The 23,804-nt window shown below is 45.1% G+C and overlaps 1 protein-coding gene across 1 annotated transcript in view; it reads left to right on the top strand.

The window, feature by feature from the left end:
* TMEM266 (transmembrane protein 266) overlaps positions 1-23,804 on the top strand; it is a 94,825-nt gene that overhangs the window by 1,026 nt on the left and 69,995 nt on the right. The window contains exons 2-3 of the mRNA XM_036769535.1: positions 1,607-1,795; positions 20,456-20,610. Coding sequence (XP_036625430.1) covers positions 1,607-1,795; positions 20,456-20,610 — 344 coding nt within the window. The remainder of the gene's footprint in view (positions 1-1,606; positions 1,796-20,455; positions 20,611-23,804) is intronic.

The raw sequence follows: 23,804 nt of genomic DNA, 5'->3' as shown, positions 1-23,804 counted from the left end.
GAGGGAGGAAGAGAGGAAGGGAGAGAGGCAGGCAGGGAGGGAGGAAGGGATTATTATTATTCCATGCTGTCTCCTTTAATTCATTCCTCATCACTGGAGGTCTGCAAGCAGGGCTCTGTGAGCACACGTCTGGGGATTACTAGCTCAGATGTGGCTTGGGAGAGCTGCCCTCTGAGACTCTCTCCTCTCTGAGATTCTGTGAGTCTGTCACTTTGTGAGGGGGTGATTTGTGGAAGGTCACAAAGCTAGTTATTGGCAGAGCTGGAACTAGAACCCGTATCTTCTGGCTTCCAGGGACCTTTATGCCTGGATATTAACATTGAACCACTTACACTGAAACTAGGCACTTTCCCTCAAAGCTACATTTTCCTTCTGTTTGTTCAGTCCTTCTTATTTAATCTGTCTGTCCATAGGAGCTCTGGATGTGATGTCAGAGTCTCTGGGCTTGTGTCTTAGCCCCTCTACTTACTGTGACTTCAGCGTTCTGTGACTGAGTTTCCTGATCTGTAAAATGAGGGGGCTGGACTTCATGGTTCCTGGGATTTCTTGTGGTTCCAAAGCTACAATCCTTTAGAATCCTATGGCGGGGTGATATGAGGGAGGGGAAGAGTGAAAGAAGGGTAAGGGGGCATTCCTACCATCCCTTCTGGATGAAATGGGGAAAGGAATGGGACAGAGACCAGAGGATCATAAGTCAAGAGCTGGCATGGACCCTCAGGGGCCATCTGGTCCAATATCCTCATTTTACAGATCAGGAAACTGAGTCCCAAGGAAGTTACATGAGTTTCCCAAGGTCACACAGTAGTAAGCTTCAGATCAGTGAGGACCCTAAAAGATGAAATATAGAGACTTTGGCTGGTTGGCAGCTAAGTGACACAGTATACAGAGCTCTGGGCCTGGAGTCAGGAAGACCTGAGTTCAAATCTAGCCTCAGACACTTAGTAGCCATGTGATCATGGCCAAATCACGTAACATCTCAAAGCCTTAACTTCCTCACCTGTAAAATGGGAATAATCCTGCCTAAACTAAACACCTCACAGGGTTGTTATGTGACTTAAACGAGATTATTTGCAATCTTTAAAGGGCTATATAACTGCCAACTTTTACAACGATTATTATAGCACCTAATAAATGCTTATTAAATTGAATTGTTATCATTAACGCAATGCAGATATATTACTAATGATCAGTTGCTGGCATCTCTCCAGTTGGAAAGAGAAGGGAAGGGAATAAGCATTATTAAGCGCTTACTGTGTGCCAGGCACTGTGCTCAGCTCTTTATATTTATTTATATTTATTAGCTCACAACAACCCTGTGAAGGAGGTAACGCTATTATCCCCATTTTAAAGTTGAGAAAACTGATCCAAACGGAGGTTAATGACTCACCCAGCGTCACACAGCTCATAACTGTCAGAGGCAGGATTTGAACCCATGCCTTTCAGACTCCAAGACCTGAGCCCTATCCCCTAGGGGATTATTTTGATATTTGCTGATGCTGGCAAGTTTATTCCCTACTCCTAACTAAAAGGGTCAGGGCATTGAAGTTCTCAAGCACGGCCACCCAACTGCCTTGTTTTTCTCCCTCTTCTCCCCTCCACACCCCAGGCCCACCATAGAAGGAGGAGTTCCTGAGGTCGAGATCATCTCCCAACAAGTAGAAGAAGAAACCAAAAGCATGGCTCCGGTCCAGCTGGTGAACTTGGCTTATCGAGACTTGCCCCTGGCTGCCCTTGACCTCTCGGCTGCTGGCTCACAGCTCTTATCCAACCTGGATGAGGAATTCCAAAGGGAAGGGTAGGTGCTGGTCATCTCTGAGTTCCTCTTGGAGACTCTCTGAAAGGAAGGCACCCCTGGGGTTCTGGGGCCCTGGTCAGGCCCCATAGGGTACATGGGGTCCAGCTCTGAGGGCCACGTCATAGAAGGGCAGTGACAAGCTTGGAGGTAACCCCGAGGAGTGGAGCAAAGATAGTAAGGAAGTCTGGACAAGAGAAGCCTTTGTCAGGGTCATAGTCTCTGACTTCAAAAATCTCAAAAGGACTCTTGTGTGGAAAAGGGATCCGCCTTGTCCTGTTTGGGTCTACAAGGGCTAGTTGTGGTCTGGTTCTAGTGGGACAAAAAGCCCACTAATTAGACTGTAGGAGTGGGGAACCTACGGCCTCAGGGCCACATGTGGCCCTCAAGGTCCTCGAGTGCAGCCCCGAATCCCAGTCAAAGGGCTGCACTTGAGGACCTAGAGGGCCACATGTGACCTCAAGGCCGCAGGTTCCCCACCCCTGAATTAGGGCTGCAAGAGGCATTGGGGCATCTCCCTTCCTCCCTTCCCCACCCCATTTTACAAATGAAGCAGTTGTGGCCTTTCCCAAGATCCCAGAGATGGGAGCTGAACACCCATGCCCTGTGGCTCCCAGTCCAGCCCTCTTTCCACTTACTAGCTGTGTCACCCTGGGTACGTCACCTAATTTCTGCTTGCCTTAGTTTCCTCACCTAGAAAATGGGGATAAAAATGGCACTTACCTCTCAGAGTCTCTGTGCGGCTCCAATGAGCTAATCTCTGTAAAGTGTTCTGCTCCATAAATACTAGTTATTATCGTTATGACTAGTAATTACAGCTAACATGTAGCACTTAGGAAGGGCCAGGCATTGTGTTAACTGCTTTATAATTATTATCTTGTTTGATGAATGATAATTAGTGAAATGAGCTGCCTAGAGAGGTAGTGAGCTCCTCATCACTGGAGATCTAAGCAGAGGTTGAATGACCACTATCAAGAGATATCGGAGAAGAGACTCCTGCTCAGGCCCAGAAAGGGCATCTGATGTCCCTCCCACCCCAAAGAATCCCTGGCTCTTTAAATTCTCCCTATCAATCCGGAGACAGGGCATGAGAAGCTTTGCCCAAGCCTCAGATCACCAATACTAAAATATGCTTTAACCTACACTTAGAAATCAGCCCCCTAGAGACAGTCCACATCTACATGCCGCTGGAGTTCCACACTTCAGCCCAAAAGGGCGGAGGCAAAGGAGGGGGGGCCCCCACCACTAATTTTGTTTCCAAAATCAGGCTTCATGAGACATTTATCTCTAGCAAGCTCCAACTCCCAAGTAGGGGAAATATGATCCAATTAGGTTAGATAAATATCAGAGACCCTGAGTCTGAAGTGCTTGACGTGTCAAGAGAGACTCTTTGTCATTAATCTGAAGGCGCATGCCTGTGTCCCCTCGCCAGCACAGATTCAGCTGGGGCGTAAATAGGAAAGAGGTTAGTGGTGGAATGCCTCTCTTGCCGAGACGACAATCTTCCATCAGCTGATATGTCCCCTGCTCGCAGCTACAAGGGTTCCTGGCAGAAGGGAGATCGTGGCAAGGTCAACACGCAATCAGAGGCAGATGGGGAAAAATGCATTTTGAAAGGGGAAAGGCCTTGCTTTAAAAAAAATGTCGTATCGTTACACCAATTCCTTCCTACCTGTGTGACCTTGATTAAATCACTCCACATCTCTGGGTCTCCTCACTTGTAAAATGGGGCAGGGGGCGGGGGGGACAAGGAAGGAGAGTTAGACCAGAAGGCTTCTTTCTATTTGTATATTTATGATACTAAGCCAGAGAACATGCTCAAAGTTGGGAGATGGGGTGTTAGTGCAGAGAACAGTAAGGAGGCCAGTGTCACTGAATCACAGTGTGTATGGTATGGTGTGAGGTGTAAGAAGACTGGAAAGGAAGGAGGTATCTATAAAGGGCTTTGAATGCCAAACAGAGGATTTTAGATGTGAGGTGACAGGGAGCCATTGAGGTTTATTGAGTGATGTTCTGATTCATCCTTTAGGAAGATCACTTTGGATCTGGATAGAGAAGGCACTAGAGTGACTGGCAGACCAAGCTATTGTAATTGTCTGGGCATGAGGTGGGTGATAAGGGCCAGTGGTGGCACTGTCAGAGAAGAGCAGAGGGCAGATACAAGAAATGTTATAAAAGGCAAAGTTGATAGGCCTTGACAGGAAATCGGAAATGGCCAAGGGTGGGGGAGGGTAAGAGAATGAGAAGCCAAGGATGCCACTTAGGTTGTAAGCCTGGAGGCCTAGGAGTATACGGATGCCCTCCATCGTAATAGGGTAGTTCAAAGGGGTGGAGAGTTTGAGGGAAGGATAATGAGTGCAGTTTTGGACATGTTGAGTTTCTGATATTTACAGGACATCCAATCTGAGTTATCCAATAGGTAGCTGCAAATACGAGACTGGATAGAAACCTAAGTTTAGAACAGGAGTCAGCGAACTTCTACCTTCAGTCCTGTGGGTGATAGTTTGCTAACCCCTGCTATAGATGGCAATGCCCTCCAACATCCATTCCAGCCCCCTCTATGACAGACAAAGAAACTGAGTCCCAAGGAGGATCAATGATTTGTCTGGTCACATAGCTAATAAAAGTTTAAGCCAGGACTAGACCCCTATCTCCAAACTCCCAGTACCGAGCCCTTGCCTCTAAGACACAAAGACTGAGCAAGTCATATCTTGGCACCATATATTACTGTATTCCCAGGTCACAGTTTGGGGCCAGTTAAATGTCAGGAAACTGTCGTGGCATCCCATGAAGAGATGACATCAGCGTTCTCTGTCTCTTGCCTGACTGGACCATGTTTACACCTTATGAGCCCTGGTTCTCTCAGAGCCCTATTTCGGGCACCCATAGGGTTGACTTCTCTCTCAAAATGGACAGGCTAGAAGCTCATTTTGGCTTCTGGGAGGTTCTGTACCCAAAGTTATAGTATCATAGAATTTCAGGATTAAAAAGACAAAGGAGCCTGAGATCTACGGGCCAGAGAGGGGGTAGGTAGAAGCAGGCTTGGCCTGGTTGTTCCCTCTCCTACGGGAGCTTTACTCTAAAAACTTGGGAGGCCCTGGTCAAATGCTGTATTGCACCGAGGAACACCAGCCTGAGTGCCAAGAAATGCCATCTGTTTTCTCTTATTCACAGGTTCAGCCAGCCTTATGGAAGCATCCTTGGAAAGCTAGCCAAGCTCAGTCCTTTGAAATTGGGCAACACCTGCCCTCTGCTGGCCTTTCCAAAGATAGCATTCCCCTCCGGCAACTGACTCACGGCTGATTCTATTCATAGGACCACAGGCTCATCGATCTGTGTAGAAGGGGAAAGAGTTTAAAAGTCATCCAGGACAACCCCCTTCTTTTACAGATGAGAAACCAAAGCCCAGAGAGGGGAAGTTTGTCACCCACGAGTGGCTCCCCTGTGCCTGCAGGAACTGGGCTCAGAGAATACGAAGAGGAGTGGGAAATGGTCCCTCCCATCACAGAGTGCATGGTCTAATAGAGGGACAGACAGATAGGCACATAGATAGATAGATAGATAGATAGATAGATAGATAGATAGATAGATAGATAGATAGATAGATAGATAGATGGATGGAGAGAGAGACAGACAGACAGATAGATGGATGGATGGATGGATAGATAGATAGATAGATCGATCGATAGATAAGTAGATGGATAGGTAGATTGATAGAGACAGACAGACAGAAAGACAGATGGATAGAAAGATAGATGGATAGATTGATGGATGGATGGATAGATAGATAGATAGATAGATAGATTGATAGAGACAGACAGACAGATGGATGGAAAGATAGATGGATGGATGGATAGATAGATAGATAGATAGATAGATAGATAGATAGATGGATGGTTGGATAGGTAGATTGATGGAGAGAGACAGAGGCAAACACAGATTGATAGAGAGACAGACAGATTAGATAGACAGACAGAGAGGGTAGATATGTGTTCACGTATGTGTATATGTATGCACATGTACATGTATGTACATATAGACACACAGTTTTATAAATATGTGCATGTATATACACACATACACAGAGAAGAAAGAATAGGGGGGAGATTGGTAAAGGGTGGGGGAATGGACTAGTGGGCTAGGGGCTAGGTCCTGAAGTCCAAGAGAGACACAGAGAAACAGAGACGGCCCCTCATTTTAACCTGAGGACATAGCTAGGCAGCTAGAGCCGGACTAGAACCCAGGTCTCCCACCTCCTCCCAGATGACTCGGTCTCTTGGACTCTTAAAGCAGAGTCAACAACATTTTCAAAAAGAGTGATGCACCACATCCCTTTGGGACGGGACAGGGAATGGAAGGAGCTGTCTGGGTGGATCACTGATTCTTGTGAAATGGGGCTGGTCGGGGGCTGGGGAGATGCTGCTGCTAAATGTTCAGAATCCCATGAAGCCCGTGTCAACTTGGATCTGAGTCTCTAGGTTAAGCAGCTCTGTGACCTACTGAATGTTTGACCTTGAGCATGACAGTGAAACTCCCTTGTTAAAACGAAGTGCTTGGATTGCATGTCCCCTGAGGTCTCTTCCAGCTCTGGATCTAGGATTCCATTTCCACGGCAATTCCAACAACTTAGAACTGTTGCACTTTAGGGGGAAGAACATGGGCCTGGTGGTCCAAAGCCCTAAGCTTGAGTCCCTGCTAGGCTCATAAGTGGATGGGTGACTTTGGGCAAGCCCTGCCCTTCACCGCCATCTGGTCCAGGATGGGCATAGTCTGATTCCGTTGTTGGTCAGAAACTTTGACCTGCTGCATAGATGACCTAGTCCAGTTTGCCCCTTCTTGGGCCAGACTGCTGCTCCCTCAATCTTGGTGCTGGATTTAGCTCAACACCGAATCGGCTTTAACCTGACCACAGCTCAGAACTCCCAAACTCAAGAGAGCCACCCCCTCAGTCTTCCCAGCACCAGGGCCTACAGGCATGAGACACCCTGCCCCAGTTCAACAGTATTCCTAGCGCTGGGCCAGGGATCCAGGAATCCAAAGTCAAATGCAAAAAGTCCCTCCCCTCAGGGAGCTTATATTCTTCAGGAGAAGACAATATATGCATATATAAGTAAAAACAAAATATATTTACAAATTAACAGAAGGCAGCTGCCCCATGCGAGAACAAGGTTCTGTTCTGTTCACTGAACTTAGCAGCTCAGGAGTTTAGTGGAGAAAGGTCTGGACATGGAGTCAGAAAGCCCTGACTTTGAATCCTGTATTGGACACTTACTGGCTTTGTGATGGTTGCTATGGTAGTGACTTAACACCTTTCAGCCTCAGTTTTCCCATCTGTAAAATGGGAGTGATAGTGGCACCTACCTTCCTGAGTTGCCCTGAAGATAAAATAAGACAATGAATGTAGAGCACTTTGCCAACCTGAAAGGGCTACGTAAACACCAGCTACCACTATCATCATTATTTGTTGTCATTAAGTCTTTTTCAGTCATGTCTGACTCTTCGTGGCTCCATTTGGGATTTTCTTGGCAAGGACACTGGAGTAGTTTGCTATTTCCTTCTCCAGCTCATTTTACAGATGAGGAAACTGAGGCAAACAGGGTTAGGTGATTTGCCCAGGATCACGCAGCTAGTGAGTGTCTGAGGCAGGATTTGAATTCAGGTCTGCCTGACTCCAGGCTCAGAACTCTATCCACTGCACCCGCAGCTGCCTTCATTATTAGTTATTAGCTATTAATTGTCCAAGAGGAGAGAGAAACCTAAAGGTAAAGTAGTCAGAAGGGAGACTACCAGAAGAGACAAATTCCAATAGTTCCAGATGTTCTCAGCCCATCTGCTCCCTTTATTCAAGCATACCCAGGTCCTTCCCTTGGGTTTTGGGTGAGCAGAAGTCCCAAGGGGGAAAAAGGCAATTGAGCCAGTTATGCAAGGGCCTGAGTCATTGCAAAGGAAGTAACCTGACTCCTCCCTCTTCCATCTTTCTGACATCTTTACTTACCTCCCCATCCCATCCCAATGCACCTACTTGTCTTTCTTTATCTGCCTTCAGCCAGATCCCCTTTCTGGGATCGGCCCCTACTTGAGCAGGAAGAATAGAAAAGCTTCCAGAAGGGTATGTGAATGTGACATCATACCACTTCCATGCTTCTTCCTCCTTCCGTGTTTGTCCTGGTTCTGGTCCTTCTCCTTTTGTACTGGAAGGATCTCTTGATTACTGATCTGTTTTTTTGATGCTGGATTCTCTGAGCTCTGGGGTGCATTGCGTCCGATGACCTTTGATCCAAGCATATGTTAGAGAGGGGTCCAGAAAATGCTGTTAAGGATGAAGCTGTTCCTGATCTTGTGACACAGGGTCATCTCTCCCCATCCCTTTAGTGGATTCTTTGCCTGAGAGTTCAGGCAAATTATAACACACCCCAATGCATGAGACTTTCCCAGGAACACCCAGAGCAGAGGGGAACACCAACAGAGACCCGAAGGGAAGGCCTCTCAGCTGTCCACACTCTTCCTACCTCCATCGGCCTGGTACAAGGTCTCATCTGGCTTTCTCTCCCTTCCGTCATCAAATCATCTTCACAAAATAAGGGGCAATTCAAGAAATGCCAACCAAGAAACCTTAGGTATCTCACATTTTATAAGCTGATTCCAGGCAGCCTCCATGGGAGAGAGAGGTCATTGCCATAGGCAGGTCCACTGGCAGCAGATATTTCCATTTATAGATCCTAGGGGTACAGATTCAGAGCTGGAAGGAATGTTTGAGGCCATTGAGGTCCACCCACCCATGGACAAGCGTTCCCAGCAAATGGCCATCCGGACTTTGCTCAAAGTGAGGGGGAACAGAACAAGTATTTATTAAGCACCTACTATGTGCCAGGCACTGTGCTAAGCATTTTCCAAATGCCTCATTTGATCCTTAAGCAGCAAGGCAGACAGTAATGCATTTTCTTTAGTGGAGGAACTTGTTTGGGACCCGATGAAGCTGCCCACTGCACTTGTCTAGCTCTAATTGCCAGGAAGTTTTTCCTTCCATCCACCTGAAATCTGCCTCATTGTGACTTCTACCCGTGGCTCCACATTTTCCCCTTTGGGATGAACCAAAACAAATGAAATCCCTCATCCACAAGACAGCCTGTGAAATGCTTGATGGTCTATCCCGCCATGTCTCATCCCCATTTCCTTCAAGCAACCCTCATATAACATGATCTCAAGCAGGGGTGTGCTGGAGTCAGCTCATACCAAGACATGATTGTTAAATTTTTGGTGCAAGTATTTACACTTAGGACACATTCATTCATTCATTGTTCACTCACTTAATTTTTTATTGTTTTGTTGATTGTCGAAATTTAAGAAAGTGATTGAGAAAATGTTAATAATGCAGATTAAACTTCAAAACATGCTGTGGAAAGCTGATTGTTAAACATTTACCAGCACACCACTGATTCTCAAGGTGTGGTTTCCTCCTCTGGATGCTCTCTCAGCTTGTCAAGTTAACAGGCATTTATTAAGTACCTACTATGTGGCAGGCACTGTACATTATAAGCACTGGGCATACAAAGAAAGGCAAAAAACAGTCCCTGCCCTCAAGTCGCTTACAATCTAATGGGGAGGCAACATGCAAACAACTATGTACAAACAAGATATAGACAGGATAAATTAGACAAAATCTCAGAGGAAAAGCACTAGAATGAAGAAGGACTGTGAAAGGCTTCTTGACAAAGGTGGGATTTTATCTGAGATTTGAAGGAAGGCAGGAGGTGGAGAAGGGGAGGGAGAGTGTTCCAGGCATGGGGGAGGGGCAGCCAGAGCCCTGGATGGAGCATCTTGTACAAGGAACAGCCAGGAAGTCAGTATCACTGATCATAGAGTACACGGAGGGAAGGGAAGTAGAAGACCAGCAAGGTAAGACTGAGTCAACCAGTGCTGAATCCAACACTCCAGGTGTAGCCTTATGAGGACAGAGGACAGAGGAAGTATCCCTTCCATGGTCCTGGACACGAGGCCTCCATTAAAACAACCTAAAATTATGTTAACTTTTTGGGTGGCCATCTCACCCTCCAATGACAATATCACCATTGTCTCTGTCTCTAGTGATCTTCCGCCAGTGGTCCTGGATTCCCTTGCACCACATCCCTTTTCTTATCCCATTCCAGTTAAATTAGCAGCCCAATCCTGGATTCCATCCCAACAAGACTCAGAGACACCTTTCAGATTAAATTTGCCTCATTGTGTTAGGATTGCTGGTTCACCCTGTTTGATACTTATATTTTCTGCTTTCAGATATAGACATTTGAAGTCATGGACTTTAGGGCTGGCTAGTTTCTTGGCTTATGTCTCCTGTGAATTTCTGGGCCTCTTCATTCTGCTTTTCAGTTTTGAATGCCTTTTTGGACCAGATTTGTATGACTGAGCAAAGATTTCTTTTATTTTTCATTAATTTTTTTCAATCAGACAAAGTCCACCTTCTCCCCCCCTCACCCTACCCCCTCCAGTTGAGAACAAAGGAAAATGAAACCCTTGTTAAAAAATATTCATAGTCAAGCAAGACAAATTTTTCCATTGGCCAGAGCTAATATATTTTTCTTCTTGTTGTTCAATTGCTTTTCAGTCATGGCTGACTCTTCATGACCCCATTTGAGGTTTTCTTGGCAAAGATACTGGAGGGGTTTGCCATTTCCTTCTTTAGCTTATTTTACAGATGAGGAAACTAAGGCAACCAAAGTTAAGTGACTTGCCCAGGGTCACACAGCTAGGAAGTGTCTGAGGCTGGATTTGAACTAATGAAGATGAGTCTTCCTGATTCCAAGCCCTGTGCTCTATCCATTACAGTGCCACCTAGTTTTGCTAAATATGTTCTTACCAGCCTCTTTTAAAGGGCACATTATTCGTGGGCAGGAGCCCATCATTTCTTGTTTTTAAGTCATGGTCCAGAAAGCCAAATCCTGTCCTAAGGCACCTACCTTAACTGGCTGTTCATTTCCTTTTCATCTGAAGCCCTTACTTTCAGTTGGCAGCAGTGATAAAAACACCACCTGTACCCCTGCGGTCTTCAGTTTATTGCCCAACACTTTCTGCTGCTTGGCAATGCTTTCCTGACTTCTCATGGCATCCTTTGTGGCCACATGTCAGCAGAAGTGGGCAGTGGTCATCCGGTTTGACAAGTCTTGGAAGGCTCTCCATCCTGTCTTGGATATCTGCCCTGGGAAGATAGAAGATTCCAATAATTTTATTATCAGGTTGACAAATAGCTGCCTCTGCAGGAGATCGCCGATCAATCACAATTGCTCGTTTCTTCTTCCTCTGATTTTTGCTGATCTCTCACATAAAGGCACCTATGAGTCTACATCTTTTTTCCTTGGGGAACAAGCAGATGCCCCCTCCTTGCAAACAGCTTCCTATCCATCACCTCCAAGTGTTCCATGGTCCTCCTTCTTCCACCCTCCAACTTCCTGGCAATAAGTTATGATTTCCTTTTTGCATCTTCAGCTCACCTTTCTTTGTCTCCACACGAACCCTCTTTACTCTGGAATACAGAGAGGCATTCTCAGAGGTCCTGTACCTTTTTTAGGAGAGGCTAGCCTATGCTTTATGCATAGATAATGATTACTTGACTATGACAGAAAGACAAACATCACATATTCTACATGGGTCACAATCTCCCTGTTGGCTCCTTCTCTCTCTCTTTGCTGACTCAACATGGTCCATCTGGCTTTGGAAATCAGAGAACCTGCGTACAAATCCTAATTCTTCTCCTTTTTACCTATATAATATATTTACCTATATATTTGGCAAAGTCACTTCTGTAAAATTAGAGGGTTGGTCTGGATAACCTGTGAGGTCCCTTCCATTACTAAATCTATGACCTTATCATCCACATTTTCCTGTCACCCCTTAAAATTGGGTGTGCCCCCAAGTTCGAGCCTCAGATCTCTCTCTCCCTCTCTGCCTCTCTCTCTCTCTCTCTCTCTCTCTCTCTCTCTCTCTCTCTCTCTCTCTCTCTCCCTCTCCCTCTCTCCCGGTCACCTCATTCACTTTCATGACACTTCAATTGTCTCCTCTTTGCAGATGACTCCCAGATGCATGCCTCCTCCCCCACTTCCCAGAATTCCAGTCTCATATTTCCAGCTGCTTGCTGGGAATTTCCATCTGGATCCACTCATTGGCACCCCAGGGTCAAAATGTTCTAAACCTTCCCATCCATTCAACCTGGATTTTCCTATTAGAAAAGTCACCAATGCTTGATCTATCGCAAAAGTTCAGTGATGTGTCTGAAATGCCAGTTCACACTGGACAAGGAGGCTACCACTGCCTTTAGTGATTAGCCATGGTTGCAGTTAGGTGGCTCAGTGGATAGAGTGCTAGGCTTGGAGTCAGAAAAATTCATCTTCCTGAGTTCAAATCTGATCTAACTGTGTGATGCTAGGCAAGTCACGTTACCCTGTTTATCTCAGTTTCCTCATCTGTAAAATGAGCTAGAGAAGGAAATGGCAGACCATTCCAGTATCGTTTCCAAGATAACCCACTGGGGTCATGAAGAATTGAACATAACTAATTTTTTAAAAAAAGGACAAATTATATTGACAGCCTCTAGGACTGGTCCTGCTATCTCCCAATTATCCACTCAGCCATGTATGAGCACCACCAGGATCCCTAAGGATCCTGTGATGGGAAGAGAGGTTAGTCTCCATAATAAGCTAATGTTAGTTATCAAGGCCTCATGGCCCAGTCGCCTAAGTTCTCTGACTTTTGTCATAGGCCCATATAAGAGAATAGAAAAGGATTGAGAAGGTGTTATCCAACATAAATATGTCATTATTCTTGTAGAAGAGTCATTACCACCCAGCCTTTGGTATTCTCTGGGCCAAAAACCTTCATCAGCCTATAGTCCAATGCATGAGAACTTCCCCAGGGGAAAAGACTCAGGGAAAGCCAGTCAGGTCACCAGAGTCCCTAGGGTTTATGCTGCTCTTCCCCAAAGAGGTGCCCCCACATTCTCTGGCTCTACCACATGTCAACAAGTCAGCTTGCCAGCTTAGGAAACACTGTCCCAGAAGCCTGGGATTTTTTTCCTTTAATAAACTGGTTACAGGTAGCCCAAGAGGCTAAGGGCCTCATGAGGACTATTAGCAACAGTTTCTCCAAAGATCAGTTGCCTTGCCTCCCTGATGGTGGGAGCAAGTAGGTCCAATTGCTCCTAGACTGCCCATTGACTCTGCCCAGGACTGTGCCTATAAATGTTTAACTAGCTCTCTGGAGGCAGGATTGTACACAAGACACCCTTTCCAATTTAATTTGCCCTAGGAACATTTTCTCCACCATTTCATTAAGTCTAGGCAATCATAAGAACAACATATCACCCCCTTATTTGTAGCATTTGCTGATTTCTGAGGTATAAATGCTCACCCTGAAAAGATAACAGCATTCATGAGCCCATGCAAGCTGGCCCAGTCTACCCCTGGCTCTGACCTGTAGCTCATCCTCACCTCAACACCTGGGTATGTTTCATCTTAGACTGAGACATCATTTGTCTAACACCAGCCTAACTCTTATGATTAATATTTCCTTGTGACTCCAAGATGAGAAAATTAGCATATAGTATTATAGTTGCTGAAGTCTTCTTATGTAATGAGATCATTGGTGAACTTTTCCTAGAATTATAGACCTTGAAGAAGCCCAAGGGACCATCTAGCTGAACCTCCTCATTTTACAGATAAGGAAACAAGCCCTAGAAGTAAAGTGACTTACCCAAGGTCACATTAAATGACAGAGCCAGGCTTGAAATCATGTCCTGTGACTCTAAGCTCATCAATTCTTTCATGATTTTGGTGGGGAGGGGAAATCTTCCTTCTTTGAGTCACCTTCTCAATTGCGTCACCTCTGGCACATATTTCTTTTGGGGTCCAGCTGCTCCTTCTGGATCAATTTTCTTTAATCTATTTCTACTTCCTTATATCATCACATAATGATGTGTTATGAGCTCCAATGTGGTAGCCGCTTCACTATTATCCATGATGAAAACGGATTGGTAGAAATATGCTGGCAAATCTGTTCTTCAGGTCCATTTGTTGTCCTCATAAATTATGTGGGCATCACGTGGTATAGTTCACACTCCTAGAAAGTTTTCTATAGCCTCATTTTCCCTCTGTTGCTTTTCTCTTTTTTTCTTTTTAGTTATTTTGAACTTGACAAACACCAACATAGATGAACATACGAAGAATAGAAAAAGAGAATTCTACCTTTATTATATGAAGCTTGGAGTTTTCGGTTTTTGTTGTTTTTAAAAAAATATATGTAATAAATTCAACCTCTTGCTTTCAAGCTTTCCAGCTTCTCTGTGACTCTCCTCTAAACTTGCTTCTGCTTTTTTCTGGACATTAAAAAAAATCTTCCAGTTGCTCTTTTCTTTCTTTTCTTCTTTTTTTGACATCACTATCACCAACCTCTGCTCCACTCCCCCAATTCCTTTCCTCCAAGAAAAAAAAAAGACTTCACTTTAAATTAATAAATATAGTCAAGCAAAAGGAATCAAAATAATAGCCTTGTCCCAAAATGTCGGTCTCATTCGGCACCTCTAGTCCATGAACTCGGTATCAAGAGGTGAGCTTCATCATTAGCTGTCTCGAGTCAGAGTTGGTCATTGATCAGATCTTAAATCTTTCAAAGTAAATTATCTTTACAATGTTGCTGTTACTGTATAAACTGATTTCCTGGTTCTGCTCACTTCACTCTGCATTGGTTCATTCAAATCTTCTCAGGTTTCTCTAAATCCATCCCCTTCATCATTTCTTATAGAACAATAAGATTCCATTACGTTTGTATCCATAACTTGTTCAGTTATCCCCCTATTGGTGAGCATCCTCTTCCCTTTACTGCTTTTCCCAGCTTTGTGAAACAACACTACTCATGATCTTCTGTCCTAATCCTTCTCCATAGTGTTTTCCATATGTACTTATACTCTAATTTAGATTGTCATGTCTTTCTGCTTAAAGAGCAAAATATTTGCTCTCTGAGACCAAATATTTGCTGACTGAGGAAATTTCTGGGCTTTTTTGGTCTCCAACAGTAGAGACTATTTTTATATTGCTTAAACTTCTACATTGAAGGTGATCATCAGAGTCAATGTCTTCACTTTTATCCATTTTTCATTTTTCAGAATCAATTGTTGTTGTTGAGTCTCTTTCAGTTGTGTCCAACTCTTCGTGACCCCATGTGGGGTTTTCTTGGCAAAAATACTGGAGTGGTTTGCCATTTCCTTCTCCAGCTCATTTTACAGATGAGGAAACTGAGGCAAACACAGCTAGTAAGTGCTTGAGGCCAGATTTGAACTCAGGTCCTCCTGACTCCAGGGCTACTGTGCCACCTAGCACAGCATATTTAATAAGTTGGGTTGTTAGTATGATAATCATATGATAGGCCTTCTCATTGTTATCCTTTCTTCTAATTTGGTATTGATTCTGACTAACTTTTAAGGGGGAAATGAAAAACAAACAGACATGCACTTAAATACAGTTTTACAACTGAGGGTTAAAGTGATTTATGCATATGTATACATATGTTTCACCTTATATAAATTATGTACAAACTGGTAAGATTTCCTAAAGAGGACTTAACATCGAGTAATCCTGTTTTTCATAGGAAAAACATAAATGAGAAAGTAGAGCTAATTGATATCTATGGTCCTTCCCAGCTCTGCCATTCTCTGTTCTAAGGTCCCTCTCAGCTTCAATATCTTCTTTTCTAAGGTTCTTAGTGCTAACATTCTATGTTCTAATGTTCCTTCCAGCTCTGCCATTCTCTGTTCTAAGGTCCCTCTCAGCTCCAACATCTTCTGCTCTAAAGTCCCTCCCAGCTCTAACATTCTCTTTTCTAAGATCCCTCCCAGCTCTGCCATTCTCTGTTCTAAGGTCCCTCTCAGCTCCAACATCTTCTGTTTTAAGGTTCTTTTTAGCTCTAACGTTCTCTGTTCTAGGTTTCATCCCAGCTCTGACATCCTTTGCCTATGACTTTTCATTGTGTGAAGACTAAGGAGACTTTGGTAGGTGCTCCCCAGTCTGTTTAGATGCACAGAGTCCCAAGGAGAATGAGGCCCCAACTTCCACCCACTAAAAGTTGAGGCAAAAACCCAAAAACCCCTGTGCCTGCCAGTGAGTCAAGCATGATGGTGTTGAGGAAGGGGTGGCCTCTGCCTGCCGACTCCTCTTTATTTATCACCACCGGAGTGCACCTGGCTGGAGTTTCAGATGGCAGTCAGCTGCTGTCAGTTCCAGGGGGCACAGCCAATTCCACTTGGTTTGATGTAGGATGCAGGGAATGGGGCTTAGTAACGTAATAAAAGCTCCCTCCCAAGGGAGCCTTAAAACGGCCCTTCCAGGAATGAAGGATGTGTCAACAGACAGAGGGAAGGGCAGAGAAGAGGAAGAAATCTCCTAGAGAAACTGCTGAGACAGCCAGGAGGCCATGTGAGAAGGGGAGGCGTGATGTGCGAGAGATGAAAATGGGACCAAGCAGAACCTGGCCTGGAGGCAGGAAGTGTCACGTTGGGGAGGGAGGGTCCTCTCCAAAGTGTTAAAGAGACACACGTAGGTGAGACAACGAGGCATGAGTCAGGAGAGGGAAGGACAAAGGCGTCATCTTAGCCAAAGGTATTTTTAAATATCAGGAGATCTTGAAATACAAAACAATTCTGCAAAGCTTTCTCTGGATCAGTGGTCCACCTTTGGCTGTGTGGGCCAGCACTTCTTGGGGAAGCTGTCCTGTCCCACCTCCTCAGACCCCATGATGGTCCCACAGCCCTCTCACTTTTCCATTGGAATGAGCAGATTCCCATCAGTTTGTGTTCAAACCAAAGATTTGTCATTTTTGTGCCTGACCAGCCAGCCCAGAAGATCAAGAGGGCTGGGAAAGGCCTTAGAAATAGAATGTAAACTCCCCGAGGGCAGGGACTGTTTTATGTTGTATTCTCAATGCCTAACACGGCATAAGCACACAGTAGGCAGTTAATAAATGCTTGTTGACTGCTTGAGATCATGCAGGTAGTACAGCGTATGGAGTCAACTAGACCTGGAGTCAGAAAGACTTGAGTTTAAATCCTACATCAAATACTAGCTGTATGACCCTGGACAAAGCATTTGACCTTTCTGGGCCTCAGTTTCTTCATCTATAAAATGGGGAGAATATAGACTTGAAGACTTCTAAGGTCCTATCCAGCTCTAAATCTAAGACCATATGTATTCATGGGACTGGAGATTTAGAGCAAGGAGGGACCTCTCATTTGACAAATGAGAAAACTGAGGCCCAGAGCTGGGGAATGACTTGCTCAGAGTCCCATGGCAAGTCGGTGATGCAGCCTGGATTAGAACTCGAGTCTTCTGACTTTTTTTTCTTTACATCATGTTCCCCTCCTGTTGTCACTCCGTTTCTCTAACCCTGGAATGTGTGGGGTTCTCCATGCCGAGATCACTTAGAGCAGTTTCTTCATTTCACATCTGAGAAACTGAGGCCTAAGGCCCAGCGACTTGCCCAAGGCCACCCAGTGACAGACCTGAGACCAGAACACAGCTCCTGAGTCTTTGCCAGCATCCCCTCCTATACAGATCACAGCCTCCTTTGGGGGTCCCTCTAGAATCCTAGTGTTGAGAGGGACCTTAGGAGCCAGGGAGTCCACATGATACACCAACAGGAATTCCCTCAGCATCAAACCTGCCCCTCTGCTTGAATACTTCTAGTGATGAGGAGCTCACTATCTGTCAAGGTCTGCAGTATGACTTCTTTACCTCCTTCCTCTGATCCTTAGCCAAATGCTTCCAGCCTTCACTTCAGGGATTCCCACACCAGGGGGGTCTTTTGGCCACACACCCTGTTCCACTCCCCTTTTACTTGGTTGATTCCTGGTCTAAAGCATACCAGTGATGGGAGGCTCTGGATTCAGAAGCCCTGTATCCAAATTCTGTCTGTGATGCTTGTCTGACCGTGAGCAAGTCGCTGGACCCCCATGGCCTCAGTTTCCCCATCTGTGAAATGAGGAGGTTGGAACAAACAATCCCTCAGGTCCACATTTTAGGCCTTGGGGATTAGAGGCAGTTAATGTTCCCATGTGATATCACTCATTTCCTCTTTCCCACTATAGCAATAAGGCAAAATTCATGACCTCAAAGAAGGCCATGGACATGCCTGAGTGGTTCGGAATTGCAAAGTATAAGGAATTCTCTAGGTAGAAGGCAGAGGAAGTATAACACTTATTTAGACTCCAGAGGATCAAATCCAAGGACCAGTGCCCCCATTTGATACAGTAGCAATAATATTCCAAAACCTGTAAGCCCACCTCACTGTAGTAACAAGGAAATTATAACAAATATAACAAAATATCATAGCAAGGAAGCAAGCCATACTGTAGCCTCCCCCTACTGCTAAGGCCTTCCCATGAAAGATCACTCACAAATTCTAACTCTCCTCTTAGCACTCTCTCCTGCTGCTGATTCACAACTGTCTCTCAGCACTCTCCGCTCTGCAGTCTCAATGCTGGCTCTCCCTTTGTGTCTGCTGCCTCAATGTCTTCTTGATGTCTGCTTCTGAATCCTGCCTCTCTCAGCTATGCTACTCCCAGTTCTGGGCTATCTGATTGACTAGAACTCAGGGCACATACCATAGGCTCTGGTTTTAGCAACTCCCCTCAGGGCCCTGAGGGCTTCACATCTCTCAAAAACTAGCAAACTAGTTTGCTAACTAGCCTGGGGCCTCATACCTAGTTAGTGAAAGGGTGTGGGCCTGTCTCTAATCAGGCCTCCCTTTGTTGGTCCCACCAGAAGCCTGTTCAATGGTCGGGAAAGATCTTTCACTTGCTAATTGGCTTTATACCCACATTTCATCAGATCCCCAGTCTGTGTGTTGTATTGCAGTCACATACTCAGTGTCAGGACCCCCAGTATCCGGTGTTAGAACTCCTAGGGGCCTTAGAACACAAGTCAAGACAACAAGCATTTATTAAGCACCTACTGTGTGCCAGGTACTGTCCTAAGCACTGGGGATACAAAGACAAAAGATGGTCCCTGCCCTCCAGAGGCTCCCAGTCTAATAAGAGGAAACAAGATGTGCGGAGGATAGTGACAGGGCAAACTGGAGATGATCTCAGAGGGGAGGCACTGCCATCCAAGGGCTTGGGAAAAGCTTCCTGTACAAGGCGGGAGTTAGACCTTCTAGGAGAAGAGCCTCAGACCCTGGGGAGATCAGCACCTACCTCCTGTAAGGAAGCCAGGCAGGGAGCCCATGGAGCAGAGAGGAGGAAGGGTGCATCCTGGGTGTGGGAGACAGCCGAGGCAAAGGCCCTGATCCAAGGGATGGAATATCTTGGATGTTTTTATGTGTAAGTGTTGCCCATGTAGGTGATGTCTGTCCACACAAGTGTGTTTAGATACAGCTCATTTGTTGTTCAGTCATTTCAGTCATGTCCAACTCTTTGTGATCCCATTTGGGGTTTTCTTGGCAAAGATACTGGAAGGGTTTGCCATTTCCTTCTTCAGCTCATTTTACAGATAAGGAAACTGAGTCAAAAAGGATTAAGTGACTTACCCAGGGTCACACAGCTAGTAAGTATCTGAGGTCACATTTGAACTCAGGTCAGAAAGAGTCTTTCTGACTCCAGGCCTGGTGTTCTATCCACTGCAGCACCTAGCTACCCAGATAAAGCTCATAGAGAGGTATAAACATCTCCAGAATTTCTTCTACCCACACTTCTTCAAGGGAGACTTTGATTCCTTCCCAGAAGGAAAGCAGGAGATTGGTGTCAGAAGTTGGCTACTCAGCTCTTCCCAGACAAGGGGTTTGAGGCAGGGCCAGAATTATATCTATCTCCTCCCACCCCACCCCACCCCCATGCAAAAAAATATTATTAGTCAAGAGGAATAATGTTAGGTTCAAGCAGAGCTCTTAATCCCTATACCTTAAGAAGAAGAAATGAATATACATATGTGTGTAAGTGTACGTACATACACACATATGTATATGTATGTATATGTGTATATATGTGTGTGTGACATATATATGTGTATACATATACATCAAAGCTATATGTCCAAGGCTTGACTTTCTTCCCACTGCATTCTAGTTCCATAAAGAGCACAAGTAGCAAATAGCAAATAAACCTTCGTGAGAAAGCCATATACATTGGACCTAACACAAGATAAAGAAAAGATTACTTAGTCTGTCCCTTTTTATTTTTAATGTGTTTTATTGCTTCATGTTTTTATGCCATTTCTGTATATAAGCCTTTCCTACATCAGCACTGAGCCCCAACCTTGTAACATACAAAAACAGCTTATCAGAGATAACCAATATGGCATCTGTCTCTGACAATGTATGCAGCAATTGGCCCCCATATTCCCTTACCTCTCTGTGGGAAGGAGGAAGGTCTGTTTCCTTACCTGTTCTATGGGACCAAGATTGGTCATTTCTTAGTGTTCTTTCATATTTGTTATAGTCACCTCTTTACTTTGTCCTGCATCCATTCAGACCAGTTTTCCCATGTTTTTCTGCTACCCCCTATGCCCAGGGAGAACAGGAGATCTGCCCAAGGTCACACAGCGAGTCAGTGGCAGTACCCAGACTGGAACATTGACGGACCTTCTGTACGCTGCTCAGCTCCTTCTCTCCCCTCCCCCTGTTTTGTCCCTCTAGGTCCAACTGGCTGAAGCCATGCTGTGGAAGGCGGGCCTCGGTGTGGCAGGTGTTCTTACTCAGTGCGAGTCTCAACAGCTTCCTGGTAGCCTGCGTGGTCCTGGTGGTGATTCTCCTGACACTGGAACTGCTAATAGATATAAAGGCTCTCCAGTGTGAGTAGCAAGATAGAGACATGTATGTGTGTGCGGGTCCGTGTCTGCCTTTATTGATTTATTCTCTGTGCATCTGTGTGGCGCAGGTGTCCCCAGCCAGTGGGGCATCATCTGTGGGTGGAAATTGTACCTTTCTTTTTTTTTCAAACTTAATTTTTTCATTTATTTATTTTTAAATTTTCTCTCAGTCATATATAAAAACAATTTTTAACATTCCTTTTTAAAACCTTGAGTTCCAAACTCCCTCCCTTCCTCCCATTCCCTCTCATCGAGAAGGCAAGCAGTTTGATGTAGGTTACATGTGTATAGCCATGCAAAACATTTCCATAATAGTCATGTTGTGAAAGAAAACAGACCAAAAAAAAACCAACTTAAGAAAAATAAAGTTTAAGAAGGATATGCTTCAATCTGGATTCAGACACCATCAGTCCTTTCTCTGGGGATGGATAGAATTTTTCATCCTAAGTCCTTCAGAGTTGTCTTGGATCATTGTGTTGCTGGGAATAGTGAAGTCACTCACAGATGATCATCTTACAATTTTGCTGTCACTTTGTACCCAGTCCATTTCACTTTGCATCAGCCCATTCAAGTCCTTCCAGGTTTTTCTGAGACCATCCGGCTCATCATTTCTTATAGTACAATAATATTCCATCACAATTGTATATCACAACTCATTCAGCCATTCCCCAATTGATGGGCATCCCCTCAATTTTTAATTCTTTGACCCCAGAAAAGAGCTGCTATAAATATTTTGTACATATAGATCCTTTTACTTTTTTAATCTCTTTTGGGATATGGACCTAGCAGCGGTATTGCTGGGTCAGAGGGCATGCATGGTTTTATAGCCCTTTGAGCATGAACTTGTGCCTTTCTGGGGAGGGATCCAAGCCAGTCAATGCCAGTCAATCCTCTCCCGTGGCTTATGGAGATTGGAGAAGAATTTAACCAGCAGCCATTCTCTCCTCACCTGCAGTAGGATGGGGGAAAAGGAACCTGGATTTGGAGCTCGAGAGATCTGGGTTTGAATTCCAGGTCAGGCACTTACTACCTGGGGAACCCTGGCCAAGTGACTTGACTCCTCTGGGCCTCAGTTTCCTCATTTAAAAAATGAGGGTATTTAACTAGATTAGAGGCCCCTTCTAGCTCTAAATCTATGATTCTGTGATCCCATTAATAACTTATTTTCACACTCTCCTCTCTTGAATGTAAGAAGGAGATTTGGGGGAAATCTTCATCAGGAAAAGGTGGGGGACCCTGTGTATGGAATTTATTATTTAAATTGTTTCAGAGGAGTTTCCTTCCCTTCTCTTTCTCCCCCCCACCCCCACCTTGGTAGATAGGTAGGTACCTTTTAAAGTTTAATGAACTCACCTTTTTGAGAAAGTTATACACGGCTGAATCGGGTGAACCCGTTGCCAATATGGGCCCTCTGGAGAGAATACGGCAGGGGGCTTGGGGAACCGTTTGAAACTAACCCTTTTGTTCTTGCAGATGCCCTTAAAAGACATCAGAAAAGGTGTCCAGGCCCCCTGGGCCTCGAGAGTCAAAGACACACATCTGCCTTCTCTCGAAGGTCTAGGGGAACTGACTTTTTTACCTTATTAAATTCCCCGGTCTTTGAACCTCAGCCAGAGGTCCCCAGTCTCTGGGAGCTTCCTGGCCCCTCGGCCAGTCTGGAATTACAGAGTTCAAGGATCTGCTGTACAAAAGTCTCTGCTGTCCCTCTTCTTCTCTCCCTGACACTGCCACCAACGTCAGCAATAGTTGCTGTCATTTATATAACAAATGTGTTTATTCTTTTATTCCTCCCAATAAACCTGTGAGGACGGTACGATTATTATCTGTCTTATAGATGAGGAAACTGAGGCAGGCAGGAATTAAGTGACCTGCCCAAGTTTGCCTACACCATGCCAAAATTGAAATCTGAACTCAAGTCTTCCTGACTCCAGACCCAGCACTCCATCCACTAGCTGGCTCTTTGTGCCTCCCACCAACAAACAGCATAGGGCTGGGGGGAGAAACAAGGAACTACAAGCTGTTAAATCAAATCGTTGCCATCATCTCACAACCGGAGTAATTCAGTTCAATGCAAAGGTCACTCCCGGAGTTCACAAATGACCTTTCCCATTCAAGCAAAGACCTCCTCTGCTTTCTGCTTGGACAGCGGACCACAGAGGCCAGGTCTCTCTTGTCTGTGACCCAAGATATAGCCGGACATTGACCCTAGGTCCATATCTCACTTCTGCCTTTTACGTGTCACATCAGGCAACTTTCTAAACCTCCCGGGTCCTCAGTTTCCCAAGCTGTAAAACAAGGAAGTTGGGCCCCATGGCCTCTGTCCTCTTTAGCTCTAGATTTCTGATCTTTGGGCCCCTTGCAACATCCACTAGAGACACCCTTCCTAACAAAGGACGCTTGTAAGAACAAACTGACTTTCTCTACCGGACAGACCCATTTGGCTTTAATGTGCCTGGTGGCCCCTTGGTCCCAGTGAAAGTATTTCTGCGGCATGGAGTTGACAGACACTGGCTTTATACTCAGTCAACCTGTCTTGAATTAAAACACATTATATTTTCCTTCCCCCCTCCCCATACAAACTGTCCGATTTTTATGCGATTTAATCATAACAGAGACTTTGGTTCCATGCCGTGAATTCTCCATAGGTCCCTTGCTACTTCAGGTTGTAACCAAGCCATTGGATAGAACTAAGAACCTAGCAGACACTGACTGGAATTTTGCTTAAAATTAAGTATCCAGGAGATTGGTTTTGGTGGGAGATCCAATGGCAGCTCATAAAAGGCATCTTAAATTCCATAAAATGTACGGCCAGAGATTTATGGCTCTTCTCAAACAAGCCATAAAAAAAAATAAAAAAATAAAAAAAACAGCCCAGGAATTCATTTGAGAAACAACGGATGGAGAGAGTTTTATGTTCTCAGTCTTCCTTTGCTCCCTTCTGAATCACACAGATGCTGGGCTCCCTGGATCATTTTCCACTGACCCCCAGGGCAGTTTGAGGCCCAGAGGAATCAGGGGTAGTTTAAGGGGCAGAGCTCATAAGGCATCAGTGGCCTAAAAGGAATGTATCCACAAAGTCAAATCCTCTCCCTGTTCCCCACTGATCTGGTCCTTGCTTTCCCTGTGAGGTAGGTAGGCAGGCACAGTGGTTAGATCTCTGGGCCTAGAGTCAGGAA

This window comes from Trichosurus vulpecula, chromosome 8 (assembly GCF_011100635.1).
Source record: "Trichosurus vulpecula isolate mTriVul1 chromosome 8, mTriVul1.pri, whole genome shotgun sequence".
Lineage (NCBI taxonomy): Eukaryota > Metazoa > Chordata > Mammalia > Diprotodontia > Phalangeridae > Trichosurus > Trichosurus vulpecula.
The sequence above is the reverse complement of the archived record's forward strand: the minus strand, read 5'-3'. Positions and strand labels throughout refer to the sequence as shown.